The 19847-nt window shown below is 39.2% G+C and overlaps 1 protein-coding gene across 1 annotated transcript in view; it reads left to right on the plus strand.

Annotated features, from left to right (window-relative positions):
• Positions 1-1450: 1450 nt before the first annotated feature.
• Positions 1451-19847, plus strand: part of Tmem244 (transmembrane protein 244) — a 32162-nt gene continuing 13765 nt past the window's right edge. Inside the window, exons 1-2 of the mRNA XM_063233357.1 lie at positions 1451-1596; positions 19033-19118. Of these exons, the coding sequence (XP_063089427.1) occupies positions 1519-1596; positions 19033-19118 (164 nt within the window). The 5' untranslated portion in view covers positions 1451-1518. The remainder of the gene's footprint in view (positions 1597-19032; positions 19119-19847) is intronic.

The raw sequence follows: 19847 nt of genomic DNA on the forward strand, positions 1-19847 counted from the left end.
TGCAATTTTTATCTGGCTCGAGAATATTTGTATTGTTTGTTTTTGAGTACAGGGACAAGTTGCAGACCCCTTTACCATGTGACATAGTATACAGCTTGGATCCTCTTATCTGTAGGAAAGCAAAATTTTTCTGAAATTAAAGTCATAGATACCCTAATGATTTATTATCAGTAATTGTGGATCTAAACTCATTTTCCTCATGATTTTTATCTTGAAAAAGTTCTAAATTATGTATCATTATCTTGGATACCTAATAGTTTGTGAATGTCTCTATTATAAAGGAAACAGTGAAATTAGGTTATAACAAAGAACCACTCTGGGTACACACAAGGATTGAAAATATTTTAAAACATAGTGAAATGACAGGAGATACAATTCAGAATTTAAGAATGTGAAGAATTTCTACATTTTATTTTTAATTACCATATTGTTTTTCTGCACGAAAAACTTATATAGGTACATACAAACAGATATGTACCTATAAAATGTACACATGTATGTATTTCATCAATTTAATAGCAAATTTGGAACACAAGCAAATTGCTGTCTATCCCCAGGTCTAGTTCCCACACCACCTTCTCACCCCGTCCCACCCCGTCCAGAAGGAATCACTTTCTGCCCCTCCTTTTGCTTCCATAGCTTTATAGATATGTCTTGCAGGCCTGACCACATTTGTGTCATAGCACACTTATTTATGGAAGTGCTCATTCCTGCACCTTCTTAAGGTCACTAATTTAACCTCTTTAATTCTCCAGTCCCCCAGTAATGCTTACCATTAGTATAGACTCAATACATATATTCTAAATAATATTAAGGAAAGGTGGGAAAACACGGAGAGCCACGGCCAGGGGGAGCCATAGTCTCCTAATAAAGAACGTGGACCTTCAGATAAGATATGCAGACTTTTCCACCCATTTTCCCCTAGCAAGAGTGTGACATTGGACTGGTTCACTCTATTCATTGTCAAACATTGGTAAACTTTCATTGGTGTTTTGAAGTCATGAGGGTGCAAGTCTCAGCCCAGCTTGAACAACTTAGAGACTTCCTGAGACTCTACCTCAGATTCAAAAATTTTAAAAGGACCCAGCAATGTATCTGCATGCAGAGGCTCCAGGTTCAATTACTTGAAACAGAGGACCAGCCTGGCCCCCTCACACCTGCAGCAGCATCTCTTAGGGACCTCCTAACTGAATTCGTATGTTTCAAGTGCAAGCGGGAGGTACGCATTGCTCCGCAGCCAGTGAGAAACACACACCCCAGTCGATTTGCTGATTTGCAGCACAGCTTAAAAACAATGGACTCATCTTTCAAATTTGACCAAACTACAGAGGGAGGGAGTGCTCAGCCGGTTCCTCAGGAGGTTCATGCTGGCGCTCAGCAGCTTACGCGTGGCTCACAGATGGCTTCTGATGCTTTCTGTGTAATCCAATCATCCCGCACTACTTCCTCTCACTTAGACTCCGGGGGTAATTGAAAAGCTCGCAGTGACAATCGTCTCTTCTTGGGGATGCTGTGGGTATGAGGAATGTGACTTCCATCACCTCCTGGAAGTGGGATGTGTCCATGGCTCTCCAGATCAGAGTTGCTTCAAGCAAGGTAAAAAGAAATTATTTCCTGGAATTGCCTTTTCCTGCTGCCTGGCACTGGAGTAAAGGAACATGGCCCATCAATGGCCTCTCTGTCATGCGGCAGCCTGTCTCGCTGTGACTGGGACCGACCATGCAGAAAGTATTCTGTGGCAATGCTTGTGTGTGACGGTAGCCATAGAGCGTGCCCATGCCCAAGAGAGGAGTCTGAAACTTTGAAACAGGCTGTTCAGGAAGTACTCGAGTATTAACACCTGCACTGCTGGTATCGTTTTCTAAAATCTTGACAGTTTGTCCTCAGTCTTTATTCTTTGGCAAGGAGTGGCTTTTATTTTTGTAACTTCTAAAGGATGTGAAAAGATTTTAAAAGCAAAGCGTTGAAGTGTTTTAAGTGTGGGGTTGTTAGCCTCCCCACCCCCAGGCTAATGTTAATAATTATGTTTTATTTCAGTGTAAAAATACTCCTTTAAAAAAAATCAAAGGACATAAAACAAGGAAATACACAAAGCCTCAAAGCAGCTGTGTAAATTCACAGACCTTGGGCCTACCAAGAGCTAGGCTTAAGGAAAAGACAACTCTGGAAAACCAGATTTTTACTTAAAAATTAAATTATGATTACCAGCTAGTGCTACATTTGTTTTAGTAAAATATCAACACTGCGTGTATTTCCTCAAGCTTTTTCTGCTCCTTGCCATCATTACCACATACATCATCAGTAAGAAATGTTGAGTATAGCGACAGCTATGAAAAATTTTCTAGGTCAGTGAAAACATTTTTTTCAGGGAAAATATTTTTAAGAGGATTTTGTAATTGTTCATAATTTATACATAGCTCTGGTAGGGAAGGAGCAATAACAACTTTTCCTGGGGAGATAAAAATTACAATCCTTTCTCTTAAGTAGCTTACACAAAGAATGGGGACTCTATATTTAGTCTGGGTTTACACACACACACACACACACACAGGGTGGGAGAGAGGCAGGGAGAGAGAGAGAGAGAGATAGTCCTGGAGCATAAACATCCAAATAGTCACTATAGTTTTTCACTATGTTAGAATGCCAGAGTTTTACATGTGCAGTCACAGACCTAGAACAGTAAGCCAATAGTGAGTAAGATAAAAATAATTTGGTTGGTGACAATCTGAATTCACATGACACATCCCTGTATGAGTTAGTTTTTCTTAAGTCTGCTCATTGTCAATTTTGTCAGCACGAGAGTTCCTGATGTGATCATAAATTGATAGCGAGCAAGACCTCATCCCAAGATAACTCTGAGACTCAACACACTTTTACTGAGTGTATGCCCTGCATGGGCTGAAAACCTCCCATCCCTGCAGTTCCAGGGGGAGAAAGCTGACTCGAGGGAAAGAATCATGGCCAAAGCGATTTAATTAATTTGTTGTCTGGGGAAACAGCACAAGAACTGGGAAGAAAGCCCAGGTATGAGGACTAAGTTATTACTCAGAATACAATACTTTGTTGTACAGAATAGTATGTGTTCTACACCCACCCTTTTTTTTTTTTTGTTTTTTGTACCAGCAGTTGAACTCAGGACCTTGCATTTGCCAGGTAGGTGCTTATGCCACTGAGCTATACCCCCAGCCCTAGGCTTTTCCTGCCTGTATTAAACTAGTGTAAACTTTCCCCTGAAAAGCAAGTGTTGCCCACGAAGGTCCTGGTGGCTCCATGCCTTGAATTGCCGTGGAGTTGCTCACCGGCACTGCAGAGCTCTGTTCACCCGAGCTGGATGCTGTGCTGGGACTGAGCAGGCGAGAGGGCCTCGTGGCATGATTTCTCTCCGAACTGTCATGGTCCCGAAGCAGGCTTTCCCGCTGGAGGAAATGGAGTGAGGAGGATCATCTGTTGAGCTTTCAGCCTTTGGTGGCAGGAATTTTACATTTTGTTTTTCTGAGTGGTATTGGCGATTGACCCTAGAACCTTTGCATCGATTGAGTTACGTCCCTGGATCCTTTTTGAATTTTTAAATTTGAGGTAAAAGTTTTCACTAAGTCTTTAAGTTGTTCAAGCTTGCAATCATCATGACCTCAAAACCCCAGTGAAAGTTTACCAATTTTGACAATGACTCAAGCGGAATTGTCCAGTGTCACACTCTGGGTAGGGAGGAATAGGGTGAAAAGCCCTGTGGATATTGTCTGAATGTCCACTTTACTAGTAAACCATGGCTCTCCCTAGTCAGGGCTCTCATTACTTTTTTGCACCTTCCCTCAAAACATATTTATTGAGTCTCTACCAAGGCCAAGCATTATTTGTGGGGTCAGAAAATTAAAGAGGATTAAATTAGTGACTCCGAGAAGGTGCAGGAATGAGCACTTCCATAAATAAGTGTGCTATGACACAAATGTGGTCAGGCCTGCAAGATGTATCCATAAAGCTATGGAAGCAAAAGGAGGGGCAGAAAGTGATTCCTTCTGGATGGGGTGGGACGGGGTGAGAAGGTGGTGTGGGAACTAGGCCTGAAGGATAGACAGCAATTTGCTTATGAGAATGAAGCTATGACGGATAACAGGAACATTCTGCTTCGCTAAGTCACATACGGGCTTGCACTTTTCACAGAGTCAGTGGAGAAGGACGTCATAAAAGGAGCAGGCTCAAACTTTTTTTTTTTTTTTTTTGTCTTTTTCTTTTTTACTGGTACCAGGGATCAAACTCACGACCACACACTTGCAAGGCAGGCACTTATGCCACTGAGCTAAATCCCTAGACGCCAGGCTCAGACTTAAAGGGGAGTTATCTTCAGTTCTCAATGATCATATTTCCCCAAATGGTGCTTAAATTGTTTCTTTTTTAAAAAAAATTATTTCAAGCACTTTTATTAAATGCATTCTAAAAACTAAGATTATAAAAAAAACCTGTATGCATAGTGTTTAAAAATATTTATCAACTGAAAATGTTGTTTCTGGGTATAAAAATAGAAGAAAAATCCTGTTTTTATGAAACAAAAATTGCACATAGCACAAAAATAAAGATCAATCTTTCATGTGACTATAAATATAAAAATATACAAAATATACTAACAAACAGAATCCAATGGTTTATCATAAAAGGAAAACACCATGGATATTTATTCCAAAAAATGGAAGAATGGCTCAATGTTATTCACTAACACAATTTATTATGTGCATAAACTTAGAAAATGACATCATCATCTTCATTTAGGTGCTAAAATGGTCTTAAACTAAAATAGATCAACCATTCCTAATTGAAACAGTAATAAAATAACTGATTTCTTTCTTTCTTAGTGCAAATACATAAATAACTATATGCACACACGCACATGCATAAGAATGCACACACATACACACACTATAGCTCTGAGGCTGGTGTTTTACTTTAGTGGAGAAACTGGAGACACTTAGAGAAAGGCAAAGTTATCCTTGAAACCCACCACTACTTAAAAATATATTGGAGATCTTAGTCAATTCAGTCAAACCAAACCAAACGAACAAGTGCTGTAAGATCAGAAATAGAAGTGAAACTATCTCTATTCATAGATCATTTTGTATCTATTTGGAAAATCAATGAAAACACATAACACAGACAAAAAATGTTCCAATAAGATAATAGGCCATTAAAATATACAACTTAAAAGCTTTTCTCTGCACAAATAATGTAAATAAAGATAAACTTTAAATCAGAAGCTTTACTCTGCACAAATAATAGCTACTTAGATGATGTAAAGAAAGATAAAACTTCAGTTACATTAGTAGCAAAAAGAGAAATTATTTAATAGTAAACTTGGCAGGAAGTGTATAAAATCTATATGAGGAAAAGTTAAAATACTCCTAAAAATATAATAGTTGAATACGTTTGGAGATTTTTCTTGTGTTTGGACAGCATGAGCAAACACTATAAAGCTATCACTTATTCCTATGTGAATAATAAATTTTGCATAATCATCATAAATAACTAAATTGTTTTATGAAGCTCATCAAGTATATTTTAGAGTTTATACAGAAAAATAAACATTGAAATGCTATAAGGGTCCTAAAACAAAGAAATGAGGAGGAACCAGCTTTATCAGATATTTTTATGCAGCTTTATGAAGGCATAAATGCAAAAATTATTGATATTTTATGCATGCAATTTGATGAGCATACACAGATGCCGACACCTATGAAGCCATCATTGTAAGTGATGAGGCATATTCATCATTGCTTGCTTTTTGTGTGTGCATGTGTGCTAAGGGTACTTAAGCTGAGCTCTGCTCTCCTAACAAATGCCTTCCCAGACAGTAGAGTGCACTGTAAAGCTTGTATGATCAACGCAGCGTTATACTGCTGCATGAACACCTAGATATGGGAGAGAAAAGAAAGCTCACAGGTGGCAAAGTGCAGGATCTCACTGGAACGTCAGGGTTAGGAGAAAGCAAGGATATGATGGGCCATATAAAAAGAACACTGATGTCATCTTGTAGGTTTTCTGACCAGTCAAATTTGGGATAATTTCACAATGCAAAGGATGATGGTTTTTGTTTTATTTTTCATGGTAGTGGGGATCAAATCTGGGTTTCCCACATCCTGGATAAGCACTCACCTGCTGAGCTCACTCCTCTGCCCCCAAATCATGAGGAGAATAGATTATAACACATAGAAAATAAAGATGTTATCAAAAGTAAGTGTAAAAACACAGGACACTCAGTCCAAGGATGAGTGAGGAAGTCTACAGAAGAATGTTTACTAAAATTTAGGGGGGAAATGAAATGATAAAATCATCATTTTACCTTGTGGGTATAAATGCTGACTTAGACAAAACATATTAATAAATACTAAAAGCCCTGGGCAAGATGTTTTAGGGAAACGGTACTCACATAATCTCAAATACCACTCCAGCGTTAGTAGTTACAAAGGATAAACAGTATAATTAGCATAGTTAAAAACCAGTATATAAGATAGATCTGGCAGATATCACCCTGACTCAGTGATTGAATTGACCATCAATAGCTGGGCATGGTAGCACAAGCCTGTAGTCCCAGCACTCTGGGACGCTGAGGTAAAAGGATCACAAGTTCAAGTCCCACCTGTGAATTTAGCAAGATCTTATCTCAAAAATTTAAAAAGGAACTGGTTGTTATCATTCTTTCATGAGAAATTTGCAAAATACATAAAAGAGAGAAGAGAATGCCCACAATTTCATCATCTAAAGACAAACACCATAAGACATTTATATGACTCAGTAGGTTTTTAATCTTCTTTTAGATACTGAATCAAGCTCTACTTCCCAGCTCTGGCAGCTACATATATTGACCAGTGGAATCTAAGGGTTGTTAATAGCAATTTAACAAGTTTATTTGAATAACGGGTCTAGTATTGCCTTTCCAGTAGTGAGAACATAAGTGATTTTTTATTGTTTTACTTTTATGTTTTTCCAATTTTCCATAATGTCTTAGTACAATAGCCTGATTTATGTATAGTTTTATCTCTTGCATTGAATGTTTTCAGAACTTGAATTAATGAGCCTATATTATTTTGAGAGTTCAGAAAATCAAAGATGCAACTGAGCCCCTAAACCTTTTTGAATTTTACAGATTGTGGAAAAATTCTAAAGTCCTGAATTTAACTGAAAACTGCTAACTAGTAGCTGGAAACAAGAAAATTTATTTCCTCTTTCCCCAGTCTCCAGAGTAACTCCAATCCTGATAACCAGAGCAATCAATCTAGTTTTAATGGAGTCTAAACCTGAATTTGTTTTCCTGATGTTTGACTTAGTAACAGTTTAATAGCATCAAGTGATGCCAGAGACCAGTATATTCATTTCTTTTGGTACTTTCTATTTGTATTAGTGCATGTATGGAGCATATAATCATTATATTTCTCATAGGAAGTTGGTTGGTACATGTACTTAGCACACCTCAATTCTTTTCCATCCATTTCTCTTTCCCCTTCCTCTTGCCCTCCTCCCTCCCTCTTGGTTCCCTTCCCATTTGCAGTTACTCTGAATAGGGATCTGATTATTGCCCCTTCCGCAGCCATTTGTGTGAGTTGCCTTTGGCACAGGTCACAGGGATACATGTTAGATGAGCTTCATAACATGGCCCTGCGTGCTTTAGAGAGGTCCGTGGTCCTCAGAGGAAGCCCAGGTGCACTGATATCAGAGCTCCTTGCGACATGGTGTGCGATACCAGATCATGATTGGTCTATTTCATCAGATTCTTTTTTTTGGGTGTGTTTGCACAAGAGAGAAAGTGTATAGCTGGTAGTAGAGTGGGAGGAAAATAATGAACAGGAAAATGAAGGCTGGGAAAACTTTTTCCTTGAGTGTAAGCTGGTTGCTATGGTTGTTAGGTTGCCAGTTACGCCACGTGCCTAACTTGAGTTATTGTAGTCTTAAAGGTGCCAAAGTAGATCTGAGTGGCTCCTGAGACAGTTTTCTTGGTTGATTCTGAAATGTTTTCTGTTATCTCTATTAATATATTGAGTTCTGTTTCTTACAGTTTAAGGAGCTTAAGGAACTTGTTGAAATTTGCAATGTAATTTAAAATGCTAACCTGTGAATATTTATAAGTGCCATAGCTGTAGTAGGATGATGAAGAGGTTGGTTCTTTCTTTAATTCTAAGTGATGGTAGGGATTCTCTCGCTACACAGGACTTGAAATGTGCTCTACATAGTACTTCTGTCAGTCAGCTTTCTATCACTGTGACAAAATGCCTGGGAAATTAATTTAGAGAAGGAAAGGTTGATTTAGGCCCACAGTTTCAGAGGTTTCATTCCCTGGCCGAACACACTAACCTCTGGATGTGTAGGGGAACACAATTGTTCATCTCACAGTCACCAGGAAGCTAAAGCAAGAGAGGCTCGGGTCCCAATCTGCCTTCAAAGGTGCGGTCCAATGTTTGACTTTCCTAGAAGGTTTCACCACCTCCCATTCATCCCCCCTGTTAGGCACCAAGCACAACTCAACACGAGCTTTTGGGCAACATTGAAGCTCCAAGCAAGAACAGTTTGGATTTGGAGTTGTCCTTTTGATGGGAAATAGAAAGGTCTTAATGATGCTTAATTTTATTTAATTATGCTTTTTCACTTTTACAAGGTGAAATCATGGTTGCTTCTCTTCCTTTTTCATATTTTACAAACTTTAATGAATGGAAGAGAAACCTAGTCTCTAGCAGTTCAAGCTTACATGACTTTGAGAAAATTAGAAGCCAGGAGTAAGGGAAACTAGGCAGGATTTTCAAATGGGATTGAATGGACTGCTGGGAGATCTGGGTTCCTAAACTAAAAAGAAAAGAAAGAAATTCCCAATTGAAATAAGCCAATATAAAGTGTGATTATGAACCTAAAATAATTCTCTAAAGATCCGTGGAACAGAATAGAGGACACAGAAACAACCGCAAACACATTATCTATTTGATCTTTGACAAAGGGGCCAAAAACGTACAGTAGAGAAAGCCCTCTCTTTAATAAGTGGTGCTCGGAACACTGGTTCTCTCCATGCAGAAGACTGAATCTGGACCCATATCTCTCATTGTGTACTAAACTAAAATCAGCATGGATCAAATGACTAAATGTTAAACAGGAACTCTTAACCCAAAACAAGACAGGAAAAACTCTTGAAACTGTAGGCACAGGCAAGGAATTTTTTTTGTGCAGAACCCTGGTTGCACAGAATTCAGTACCAAGAATCAGCAAATGTGATCATATTAAATTTAAAAGCTCCTGTACAGCAAAAGAAACTGCCAATAGTGTGAAGAGACAACCCACAGTGCGGAGAAAAATTTTTGACAGTTGTTCCACAGACAAAGAATTAATATTTAGAATGTATAAAGAACTGAAAAAGTTAGACCCCCAATGGAAGACCCCCAATTAAAAAAAAGTGATATGAATAGATACTTAGTTCTAAGAAGTACAAGTGGCCAATAAATATATGAAGAAATATTTGACATCGTTGGCCATCACAGAAATGCAAAATTAAAAGGACAGAAAAACTCCACCTACCCCATAAAAAATGGCTATTATCAAAGAATGGCAATCAAAAAATCAAATGATAGCAAATTCTGGCAGGGCTTTGGGGAAAAAGGACCTCTTCTATACTTTAGGTGGGAAAAAGGACCTCTTCTATACTGTATGGAGATTCTGAAGATTCCTCAGTATCTAAAACTAGAAAGTGCATTTGACCCAGTTATTTTCCTTCTAGGTATTTTAGAAAAAAATTTAAAGATGTCAGATTACAGTGATACACACACATCCATGTTCATAGCAGCACAATTCATAATAGCTAAATCTTGGTAGTGGCCAATATGCCCATCCACAGATGAATAGATAACGACAATGTGGTATTTACACACAGTGGAGTACTACTCTGCCATAAAGAAGGATAAACTTGAGTTATTTGAGGTAAATGGGTACACCTTGAGAATGTGATGTTAAGTGAAATAAATCAGATGCACAAGCTTACATATAACATGATTTATCTTGTGTGAAAAACAGATTAAAAAGAGCAAAATAAAAGCTAGGTAATAGGAAATAGAGGAGTTTTCTCAAAAAAGAAGGAGATGAAGGGATGGAAGGAAGATGAGAGAGGACAATGAAAGGGGATGAAAAGGAATCAAGATGTATTATGTACACATACCAACGCCATGCAAGGAATATAAATACTACGTACTGTAAACACGTACTAATAGAAATACAAAACTTATTCTCTGAGAGTCAAGAAATTTGCTGCAAAATTTGCAATGCTTCTAATTATCAGCCCTGTGTAAATAATGTAATTCCTCTGAACTCTGTTTCTTCATTCATAAATAGGGATTATATTTGTGTCCGTGTGTTTGTTTTGAAGGGTGAGCTCATTTGTATGTGTCCTTTCATGTCATGCAAACATTGGATATAGTTGCTTTTTCCAATTGTTTACTGTATAATTGTCTCATCGTAATTTTCCTTTGCATCACAAGAAAGTCTGAAACAGCTTTTGACAGAAGATCAACATTTGCTAATTTCCTGCTGATTGATTACTATCTCATTGTGCAGCAAAGATTGCTGTTGTCAGGGGATACAGTTCAGTGTAGCCTGGGCTCTGACCGATCACAACAGATCCTTCTTAAGTAGCTAGGATGTCTGGAAAGCCTTGTTTCTATCAATCTTTATACTACACTGTTGGGTGCAGTATTCCAAGCCTGTAATCTCAGCACTTGGGAGGCTGAGGCAGGAAGATTGCAAGTTCAAGGCCAGACTTGGCTAACTAGTTAGGTCAATGCCAGCTTGTCTCAAAACTAAATAAATAAATAAGACAGAAGGAAGGGGAATAAAGCAAACAGAATAACAATAAAAACCTATACTGGGTCATTCAACTTACATTCATTCAGTAGCGTTGTGTGCCAGGACCCATGCTACCCAGTATACAATTGTTAGTGAGCCTCACTTCCTTCCCAGTCCCTCAGATTAAAGGAGGCAAGTATCTTAGAACAATCAGGCCCTGTATCATTTAGAAATTACTGTAAGAACTGCAAACTGTATGTGGAACACATCCCGTCGAAGTGTTAGTAAGTGCCGAAAGAGGAATCTAAGAGACAAATGAATCAAGGTGGTGTCAGATCCAGAGAAATGGGTTGAATGCCAGCTTCCCCTCTTGTCAAGCCAGTGCAGAAACTGGAAAGGCAGTTGAGTGACTGCAACCAGAGGGCACAGGGTCCTCAAGGCTCTGACTCCTTGGGGAAGCCGCTTGCGTGCTCAGACAAGGCTCCTGCCTGACCCTTACAAGATAGCCTCTCCTGGTTGGTGGGGAATTAGAATCCTCACATTAGTGCAGCCTTCCTCCATTGTGTGTGTGTGTGTGTGTGTGTGTGTGTGTAGGTGTAGCCCTTTCTTAATGTCAACTCATTAGAAGTGCTGTGTTGTTTAGGACTACGAAAAGAAGCTGACATCAGAATATTTTGATCAAAACAGGTCACTGTTCACAATGATCGAACTTCACAATGTGAAGTCCAGTTGCAGCACTCTTTGTAAAATGACTTGGCGAGTGCGTATCCCTCTTACACTTGCACACACTTCAGACTGGTGGTTATTTATTGTGCTTTCAGGAAGAGGTGGAAGCTTTTTAATAAGCAAATTGCATTGCAATGATCTGTATTAATATTCGATTATTGAATTACTCTCCATAGCGAGACTCATGAGGGCTATGTCAGGGAGAGAAGAGAGTATCAGGAAGCCGCCATGTGGGAATATGAAGTCGGGGAACTTCTTGGAGGACGTGAGGTGTCAGCCCCGACTGGAAATGAGGATAAGTTTGCTTTCCAAAGAAAGGAGTAGTTAGTTCTAGAAGAGAGTGGAATGATGACCTTTCCCAGCAGTGGAAAGTACTTACGGATGAAGGTTGTGTGGAAGAGGAGGGCAAGCACCAAGAAAAAAACAGGACCCAGGGTGACCACTTACACACAAGGCAGTGTGTAAATGTTTCTGTTTTGTTTTTCTTTTCCCCCATTCCTCTGTTAGAGGTCACATTGCCTCAGAAAACTAGGTTTGCTGCAGAAGATATGCAATGAAAATGAATGTTCAGTGGTGATGGGTTTTGATGTTTTAGCTTCCAAATGGACTCCAAAGATGGACTGAAAAGCGGATGCCAGAGCGAGCATGCCCAGCCTTCCAGGGGGATCCAGCTGGGTACCAGGAGTGGGGGAAGAGGAGCATGGCAAGGGGATGCAGCAGGGAGAGTCTGGGCCTGAAGAGTGACAGCAGGGACCTGGAGAAGGGCAGAGCAGCAGGGGAAGGTCACCAGGAGCACTGGGTTTCTGGGGCCAGGGAGCAATGGGAAGAAGAGCCGCCGATGAAGAATCCTTGAGCATCTCCATCAACATGCTGAGCTCTGCGCCAGGTACGTTCCTCTTGGTGACAGGCACAACTCACTGCCCTTCCTTGCTCTTGGAGAATTCAGCCCCATAGCAGATCCTCTGGTCCCAGAAACTCTGCTCAGCCCAGAAAACTGCCAGGATCCTCTTCCTCCACCACTGGCCACATTTCAGTGACACAGGATACCTGCAAATAAATCCCAGGACTGGTGTGCCCTTCATCCCAGAGGAGCACGGAAGGAGAGTACCAGCCTGTCTTCTTCTAAATATGAATTATAATTCCTGTCTGGCGGCATTGTCGTGAGGATTACAAGAGACAAGCTTCATTTGGCGCCTGTGCATGGAGAAATTGAGCCAAGGTTACCCCTTGCTCGGGTCCCAGGGAACTTAGATGTTTCTCAATAGCTCATTAAGAAAACTGTATTTTAAAAGTTTGTGAAGATGGTCACTGCTTCAATAAATCTACTGAAAATTTTTTGTAAGTGAGAAAATAAATTTAAATGAAACAATGCAGTGAATGTTATGTAGCCATAGTGCAACTCTACAATTATCAATTCATGTTCAATCTAAGGTTCTGCATAATCTCTCACCTTCTTATTTTGAAGTGATCCAGACTTTATACTACTTCACCTGTAAATATTTCTCTATGTATCTTTGAAGATAAAGACGTTAAAATACATAGATACACAATACCTTAGCACACCTTAAAGTGGTCAGTAATTCTTTGACATCATTAAATATCCAATCAAATTCAAATAGCCAAATGGCTTATAAATATCATAACATTTTTTATAGTTTGTTTGACCACAGATCCCAGTATATCTTTTTAAAAATTTTATTTAGAGAAAAAAAGCAAAACAGAAAAAAAGGGTAGAAACAATACAGAATTTCAAAAAAAATCACAGTAAGAAATGATTAGTCATAAAAATAACAGTAAGAAATCACTAGATGATAAATTACATATTGTTATCTTAGAAAGAGTTGTTCAAGATACAAAATCAAATCTTAAAAGGAACACAATTAAGTGTATAAGATAGATAACCATACTACAAAGTTTTTGTTAGTTCATTAAACAGAATAGTCTGATACAAATATATCTTTAAAAGAAAAAGTTGGCAGTAGCTAAATATCTGGATAGCTGTACCTTCTAATTCTTATATATTGGCTTTTCTTAGAATGTAATGATAAAATGTCTATTAAAATGGAGCTATGTATTCAGTCATTTGGACAGTGTCTTTCCCTGGGTCATCCAATACAATTTTTTCTACTGTCAACTCTGCCACTAAGTGGAGATATATCCTTGAACCATTCAGTCAACTGATTATCTCAGTTTCAGAATCTTAAAAAAATCTGTGTTGATCTAGATCTGATATTCAATATGGTCCTGCTAGGGAGAGAGCAGGGCACCACAGGGTTAAGGAGGGTAGGTGTGCTACCCAGCAGATCTGGGACAAGCGCCCGGCCACACAGAGGCCACAGGAGCTGGGACAATGCCCTTAACTTCCATTTGCTTTGGTGTCTGAACCTGAAATCTGAAACCCAGGAAGACTTTTACAGATGCTTGTAGGGATGCAGAACAAGGGAGGCTGAACAAAATGGGGAAATATGGGCCCAGGGGCAGTTGCATGGTAATCCCTCAACAAGGGGGAGCTACAGTAGACCATTTCCCATTAGGAGCAGGGGATGAAGGGAGGAGGCTGGAAGGAGAGGCAGAGCGTAGGGCCGTGCTGCCCAGTGTGGTTACCCGAGCCCACAGGCCTGCAGGGTCCTTGAAGTATGGCGGGTCCCATCCGAGATGTGTTGTAAGTACAGCGCATTCTGGTACTGGAAGATGCAGTGTGGACAGATGATGGGAGCTATCCTGTTAATAAATTGTAATGTGTGATACATGTAGAAATTATAATTGGATCTATTGGGATTAAGAAAGTACTAAAATTAATTTTATACATTAAAAGTTTTTATGAATGAATGTAGTTACTAGAAAATTTTAAATTACAGATGCGGTTTGCCTAATATATGTATATGTGTGTGTGTGTGTATATATATATATATATATATATTTTTTTTTTTTTTTTTTTTTTTTTTAATAGGATCGCGCTGGGCTAGTTCAACAATTGCTATTCCTATCATTTGAAATTGACCTGGTTCCTTCTCCAGTTGTCCCTCTGCTCAAACAAGCCGGAAAATTGGGCAATGGAATCAATGCCTCCTCTCTCTGAGAAACTTTGACTTGTCAGTTTATTTCCTTAGCTGCTGGGTCCTCTGTCCAGCTCCACTGGTGGATAAGGTTATTACAAATCCACTCAAATGCGTGTCCTACCTCCGGCCCACACTGCTCTTTAAAGCTTTTATAAAATCTCTTCATGGCTTTCAGAGACATTCACTATTCGTAATCAACGAACTTTCTTTCTTTCTTTCTTTCTTTCTTTCTTTCTTCCTTCCTTCCTTCCTTCCTTCCTTCCTTTCTTCCTTCCTTCCTTCCTTCCTTCCTTCCTTCCTTCTTCCTGGCAGTACTGAGGATTCTCAGAACGTACAGTTTTCACCTCACCTACATCCCCAATCCTTTCTTTTTAAAAATTGTTTATTTTGAGACAGGCTCACTAAATTCTTCAGTCCGGATTCAAGCATGGTCCTGGGGCCGCAGCAGCTCAGAGTGCTGGGATTATGGGTGTGCTCCCCTTCTCGCCGCCATCCTCACCTCAGACCTTTAGCCGCCCTCTTACGTGTCTCCAGCTTGGCTCCTGCCCTGTGCTCACCAACGCTTCTCCTGCCTCTGGTAGCCCTCATGTCACCCCAGCTCATCACAAGTAGCACATTGTCTAAGCGTCAGAGAACAGGGTTGGAGTCCTAGCTGTGCATCTACTGTCAGACTTCGGAAAGTCTCTAAACCTCTGGGAGCTTGTATTCTAGGGAAGGAATAGTAATAGAACCCACAACAGAATTTTTACAAGGATTAAATATGCTATGTACATATAAATGTTACTATGGAACACTGCCTGGAAAAACATTCCTTCAGCCTCTCCTCACCTCCATGGACACATGGACCCTACCAGGCCTCCACCAGGCTCTCCCAGACTGCCCCAGTGTACAGAACACTGCACCCTCACTGCCTCTCTGCCTGCCATGTAGCCACCTATCCACACCTCATTCTCATCTCTGGATCAGTAGTTCTCCAAGGGCACTCATGGGAATGGCAGGCGCAGTGGTGCCTGGACGCTTACTAGGAATGTAGCTTCCTGGGATCCATCCCAGACCTCCTAGATCAGAGACTCTGGGGCTGCAGCCCAGTAATCTGCATTTTAACAGAAGCTCAAAGTGAGGCTGATGTTCATACACTGAAGGGCACCTGCTGGGCTGGGTCTCTATGGCCAGAAGCTGGCCCAGTTCATCTTGATTTAATGCCAACCCAGTGACTATTTGTGAAATGGAAAAAGTGGTTGGATGAATCCTGATTCAGTGTGGGGTCCTGGAAAGATACCCAGCAGAGGGATGTCACAGGCGGTCTTTTAGAAGGTCAGTTCTAACAGCGGCATAGAAGATAAATTAGGGGGCAAACTTACTAGGGGCAAGTGAATTTGTTTCTAGGAAAATTATTTGAAAAGCTTTATTTACAATATAGATGTAAAAAGATACTTATTTACAAAAAATTTTCCTTGTGTTTTAAATATCCCTTACTAGATTGTTTTAAAATGTGTTATTTTAATGCTGTAGAGACTGTTTTGCAAATTTGTTGAGAAAAGGAGATATATTTGTATATAAAATTTGTCAGTAAATATATTCTTACAAATTATTATTTAATTTAAAAAATAGCTCTAAAATCTTATACAGATTTGGTATTCATAGGTTTTTAAGTGCAAAGCATAGTCTAGATTATAAAAGTAAATTTTTATAGCAAGTAAGTATATTTAAAAGTCGAGTTATTGGAATTTCATTATTATTGTAGAAATAATAGTTTCATGATAACTTAAAATGTATCTTAGTATAGACACTATATATCACTTGTTTTATTTTGGATTAAAATAAAAATGCAAAACAATGTTCTAGAAATATTTCAACTAGGGACAATTTCTGCTCAAATTAAGAAAAAACTGATATTAATACATAACATAAATAGTAAAGCAAGCCCCACAACACCTGACTCTTAACCGAGTTACAGGACTGCAAAAGCCCCCAAATTGCTCCACGTCACATATACTTCACCATCAATAGGTCCTCATTTCGGCAGCCAGGAAGGAACTGAGCCAGTCTGCAGGGAGATGCATGGTTCCAACTTTCAATTCAGGCGAAGCTTCCAACTTTCTCTTGATCCCTAAATGATCTTTGCTAAGAAATGAAGATGTTTAGCTGTTTCCATACTGAGGACTCCACTTGGACTATGCAGTTATGGTCCCATGCCCTTCCCTTCCCTCTTCGTTGCTCCTGTCTATATTTCAAGGCAGTAAGTTTCTGTTCTGCAGGAGCAGTCACCACAGTCCACTCTGCAGATTGGCCTGCACATGAGTACATGGCCCAGTGGGAGTTCATGAGACATGATGGGACGTCTGATGGGGGCTTCTAGAAAAGACTTCTTTCTTTTTTAAAAATTATTTTGAAGGTAACTAACTACAACAGAACAAGACAGAACATAGCCAATTGAGACAGTGCAATGAAATTGGTACAGAATGTTACAACAGGTTCCCGGGATAACAGTAATAGGTGCCATAGTGTATCTCATTATCTTCACAATAGTTGTTATTTCAATCAGGTATAGCAAAATCAAACCAAATTCAGAACATTCTAGAATTTATCAAAACAGAGTATTGAATAGAGCAATACAATTAATCAGAACAAAGCAAAACAGTCATAACTATATTTGCCTTCAAACAGAAGATAGAAGGAAATTCCCCGCTATGTGCTATACTGCATATGGTCAACCTCCCAAGAGATGCTCAGACCTCTGGCTCCCATTTGCTAGTGCAGGTAGAGTGGATGGGATGTTTGACTCTTAGCCCACACACTGGTAGGCTCATGACTGCTTACCAGGGAGGCGAGTTGGTTGCTTGGTTTCCCAGTGTCCTAAGCTCCAACATGACCCAGATCTCAGGAGATGGTTTCTCATTTTATAATGAAAGAAAGACATTTATGGAAAGAAATGCTTTTGCTTCTTCCATTCAAAAGCAGAGTATCAGTTTCCATGAAACAGAAAGACCTGGAGAGTGAGGAAGAGAGCCTGGTGACCCTGAGGGAGGAGAGGTTAGGGAATGAACCCTGAGAGCCACAGAAGGATGCTTAGAGAATGGCATGAGGGGCAGAGACAGAAGAGGCAGAGGCCAGGACGGGCAGTGGATGGTATGAGGGTTCTGGGGTGGAGGAAGATGCTAACAGTCTTAAAGTCCTAGTTTCCAGTGGCCCTTTAGGCGTGGCAGCTTGCCAGTATTTAAATAGCTGAAAGAAAGAAATCCTTAGTATATCTGCAATTTGGCCTATTCGGCCCATTGGATGTGATGTGTTCTGCAAGAATGACCTTCTCTAAATTCTAGCAGACATCCCCGACCATTAAAAGTTTTTGGGAATTGATCATCTAAAGACAAAGAAAAATACAAAAGTTGTAAGAGTGTTGGCTAAATAAAAATGGCTGTAAAAAAGATCTAAAAGTGGAGAAAAGAAACTGAGAAACTTCCTATGTGCAATGCTGACATTTTTGTTACGGTCATAAGAATATATGTTGAAAGATTAATAGGGAAGTTCAGCGTCTTTGGTTTTTTATTGGCTTTTGAAGTGTTTCTACACATGAAATGGCTATTTATATATTTGGCTCATTTTTCTATTGGTTTGTTTGTCTTTTTACTTGTATGAGTTTATTGCTTATGATATATATGTTTCAAATATCTTCTCCCAATCTCTTCCTTGGCATGTAAGCCTTTAATCCATTTGAAATTTATTGTAGTATCTTGTAGCAGACCAGAATCTAATGGGATTTTTATATTTAGAAGCCAAATTTCATGACACCTTTTGTTAAAGAATCTGTCTGGTTTCCATTCCTTTTCAATGCCTGCTTGTTAAGAGTTTGATGTGGAAGAATTATTTTCAAAATCACCTATTGTGTGTTAGCCAATTGCCTTATAAATTACTGTACTTAGTTATTGTATTATCACCTAGTTTTTTTTTGCAAAATTTCTTACCTGTTCTCATCATTTTATGACTACAATTGAGATTTAGGATAATTTTGTCAAGTTAAAATATAAATGCCAGCATCCACGAAGTTTGTTTAAGTGGATGGAGGATAAATGATATGGAAAATTTTGCTTTATTAACCCTTCATATGAATGCATAACACACCAGCCTCTTCAGTCAACAATTTTTTTTTGGTGTTTTTGAGACAGGGTCTCACTATGGAGCTCAGGCTGACCTTGTACTCACATGTTTTTTCCTGGCTCAGCTTCCCAAGTTCTGGGATTATAGGCATGTGCCGCCATGCCTGGCTTCAGTGACACTTTTGTTGTACACTTTGAAGTCCTTCACAATGTATGAGTCTCTAATCAGCATGAAACTGGCTAGGAGTATAAGGATTCATTCACTCATTCATTCATTCATCATCTTTTGTTTGTCAAGCTGGTTATTAGCCATGAAAAAAACCTCAGACTTCTGGATGTCACCTCTGTCTCCTTCACAGATCATTCTGCAGAACCTTCTCCTGTGTGTCATCCTGTTCTACACAGTGTACTACTTGTCTCTGAGCCTGTGCAGCCTGACACTCAAGTAAGTGCCATTTTGTCTTCAAACAGAATTAGAAAGTTAACACTGAATATTGAATACGAAAGGAGTTTATATTTAATATTTGACATGTCTCTGGATTACAGAATGCAGGAGGATTTTTTTAGTGAAGTTTTAAAATCTTTTGTTGTTGAAGTAAAAATAAAATTGCTGCCTCTTTGAAAATGATAGAAGGAACTGCTGTGAACTGACACGGATAGAACCAGGCAGTCTGTTCTTACTCTGTGGTGGACAATCATGGGACAAAGGGAGACTATGGCTCCCTGGACTGGCACTGAATCTGAGGAAGTGTGGATGCGAAGATGCTCAGAGATAATGTACAGCCAATTTACATGTTTTCTAATATCTACTGGAAGCAGTGTTGGACTGCAGGTCAAGAGATCAGTACTATGGCCCAGGTTCTAATTAATTTCCTGTCGCCTCTTGACCAAGCCATGGAACTTCTTTTATTTTAGTGTTTTTTGTCAAATGGTGGTAATAATCCAGAAAGAGTTATCATGAGGATAAAATGAAATCAACACATGTGTTTTTAATGGTATCATTTCTATGTTAGTATGAGGCATTATTTTGGGGGTAATGTATGATCTTGTTATGGTTGAAAATTTTCCCTACAAATTTAGATAGCCCAAATGTTGGCTGCCTGAAATAAATTATATATCTTTGCATTTAAGTTCCTACAAATTGAGTATTTATATAAGTTAATTTCATTGTGTA

This window comes from Cavia porcellus, unplaced genomic scaffold, assembly GCF_034190915.1.
Source record: "Cavia porcellus strain 051 isolate PalLab524CR breed Dunkin Hartley unplaced genomic scaffold, mCavPor4.1 scaffold_22, whole genome shotgun sequence".
Taxonomy (NCBI): domain Eukaryota; kingdom Metazoa; phylum Chordata; class Mammalia; order Rodentia; family Caviidae; genus Cavia; species Cavia porcellus.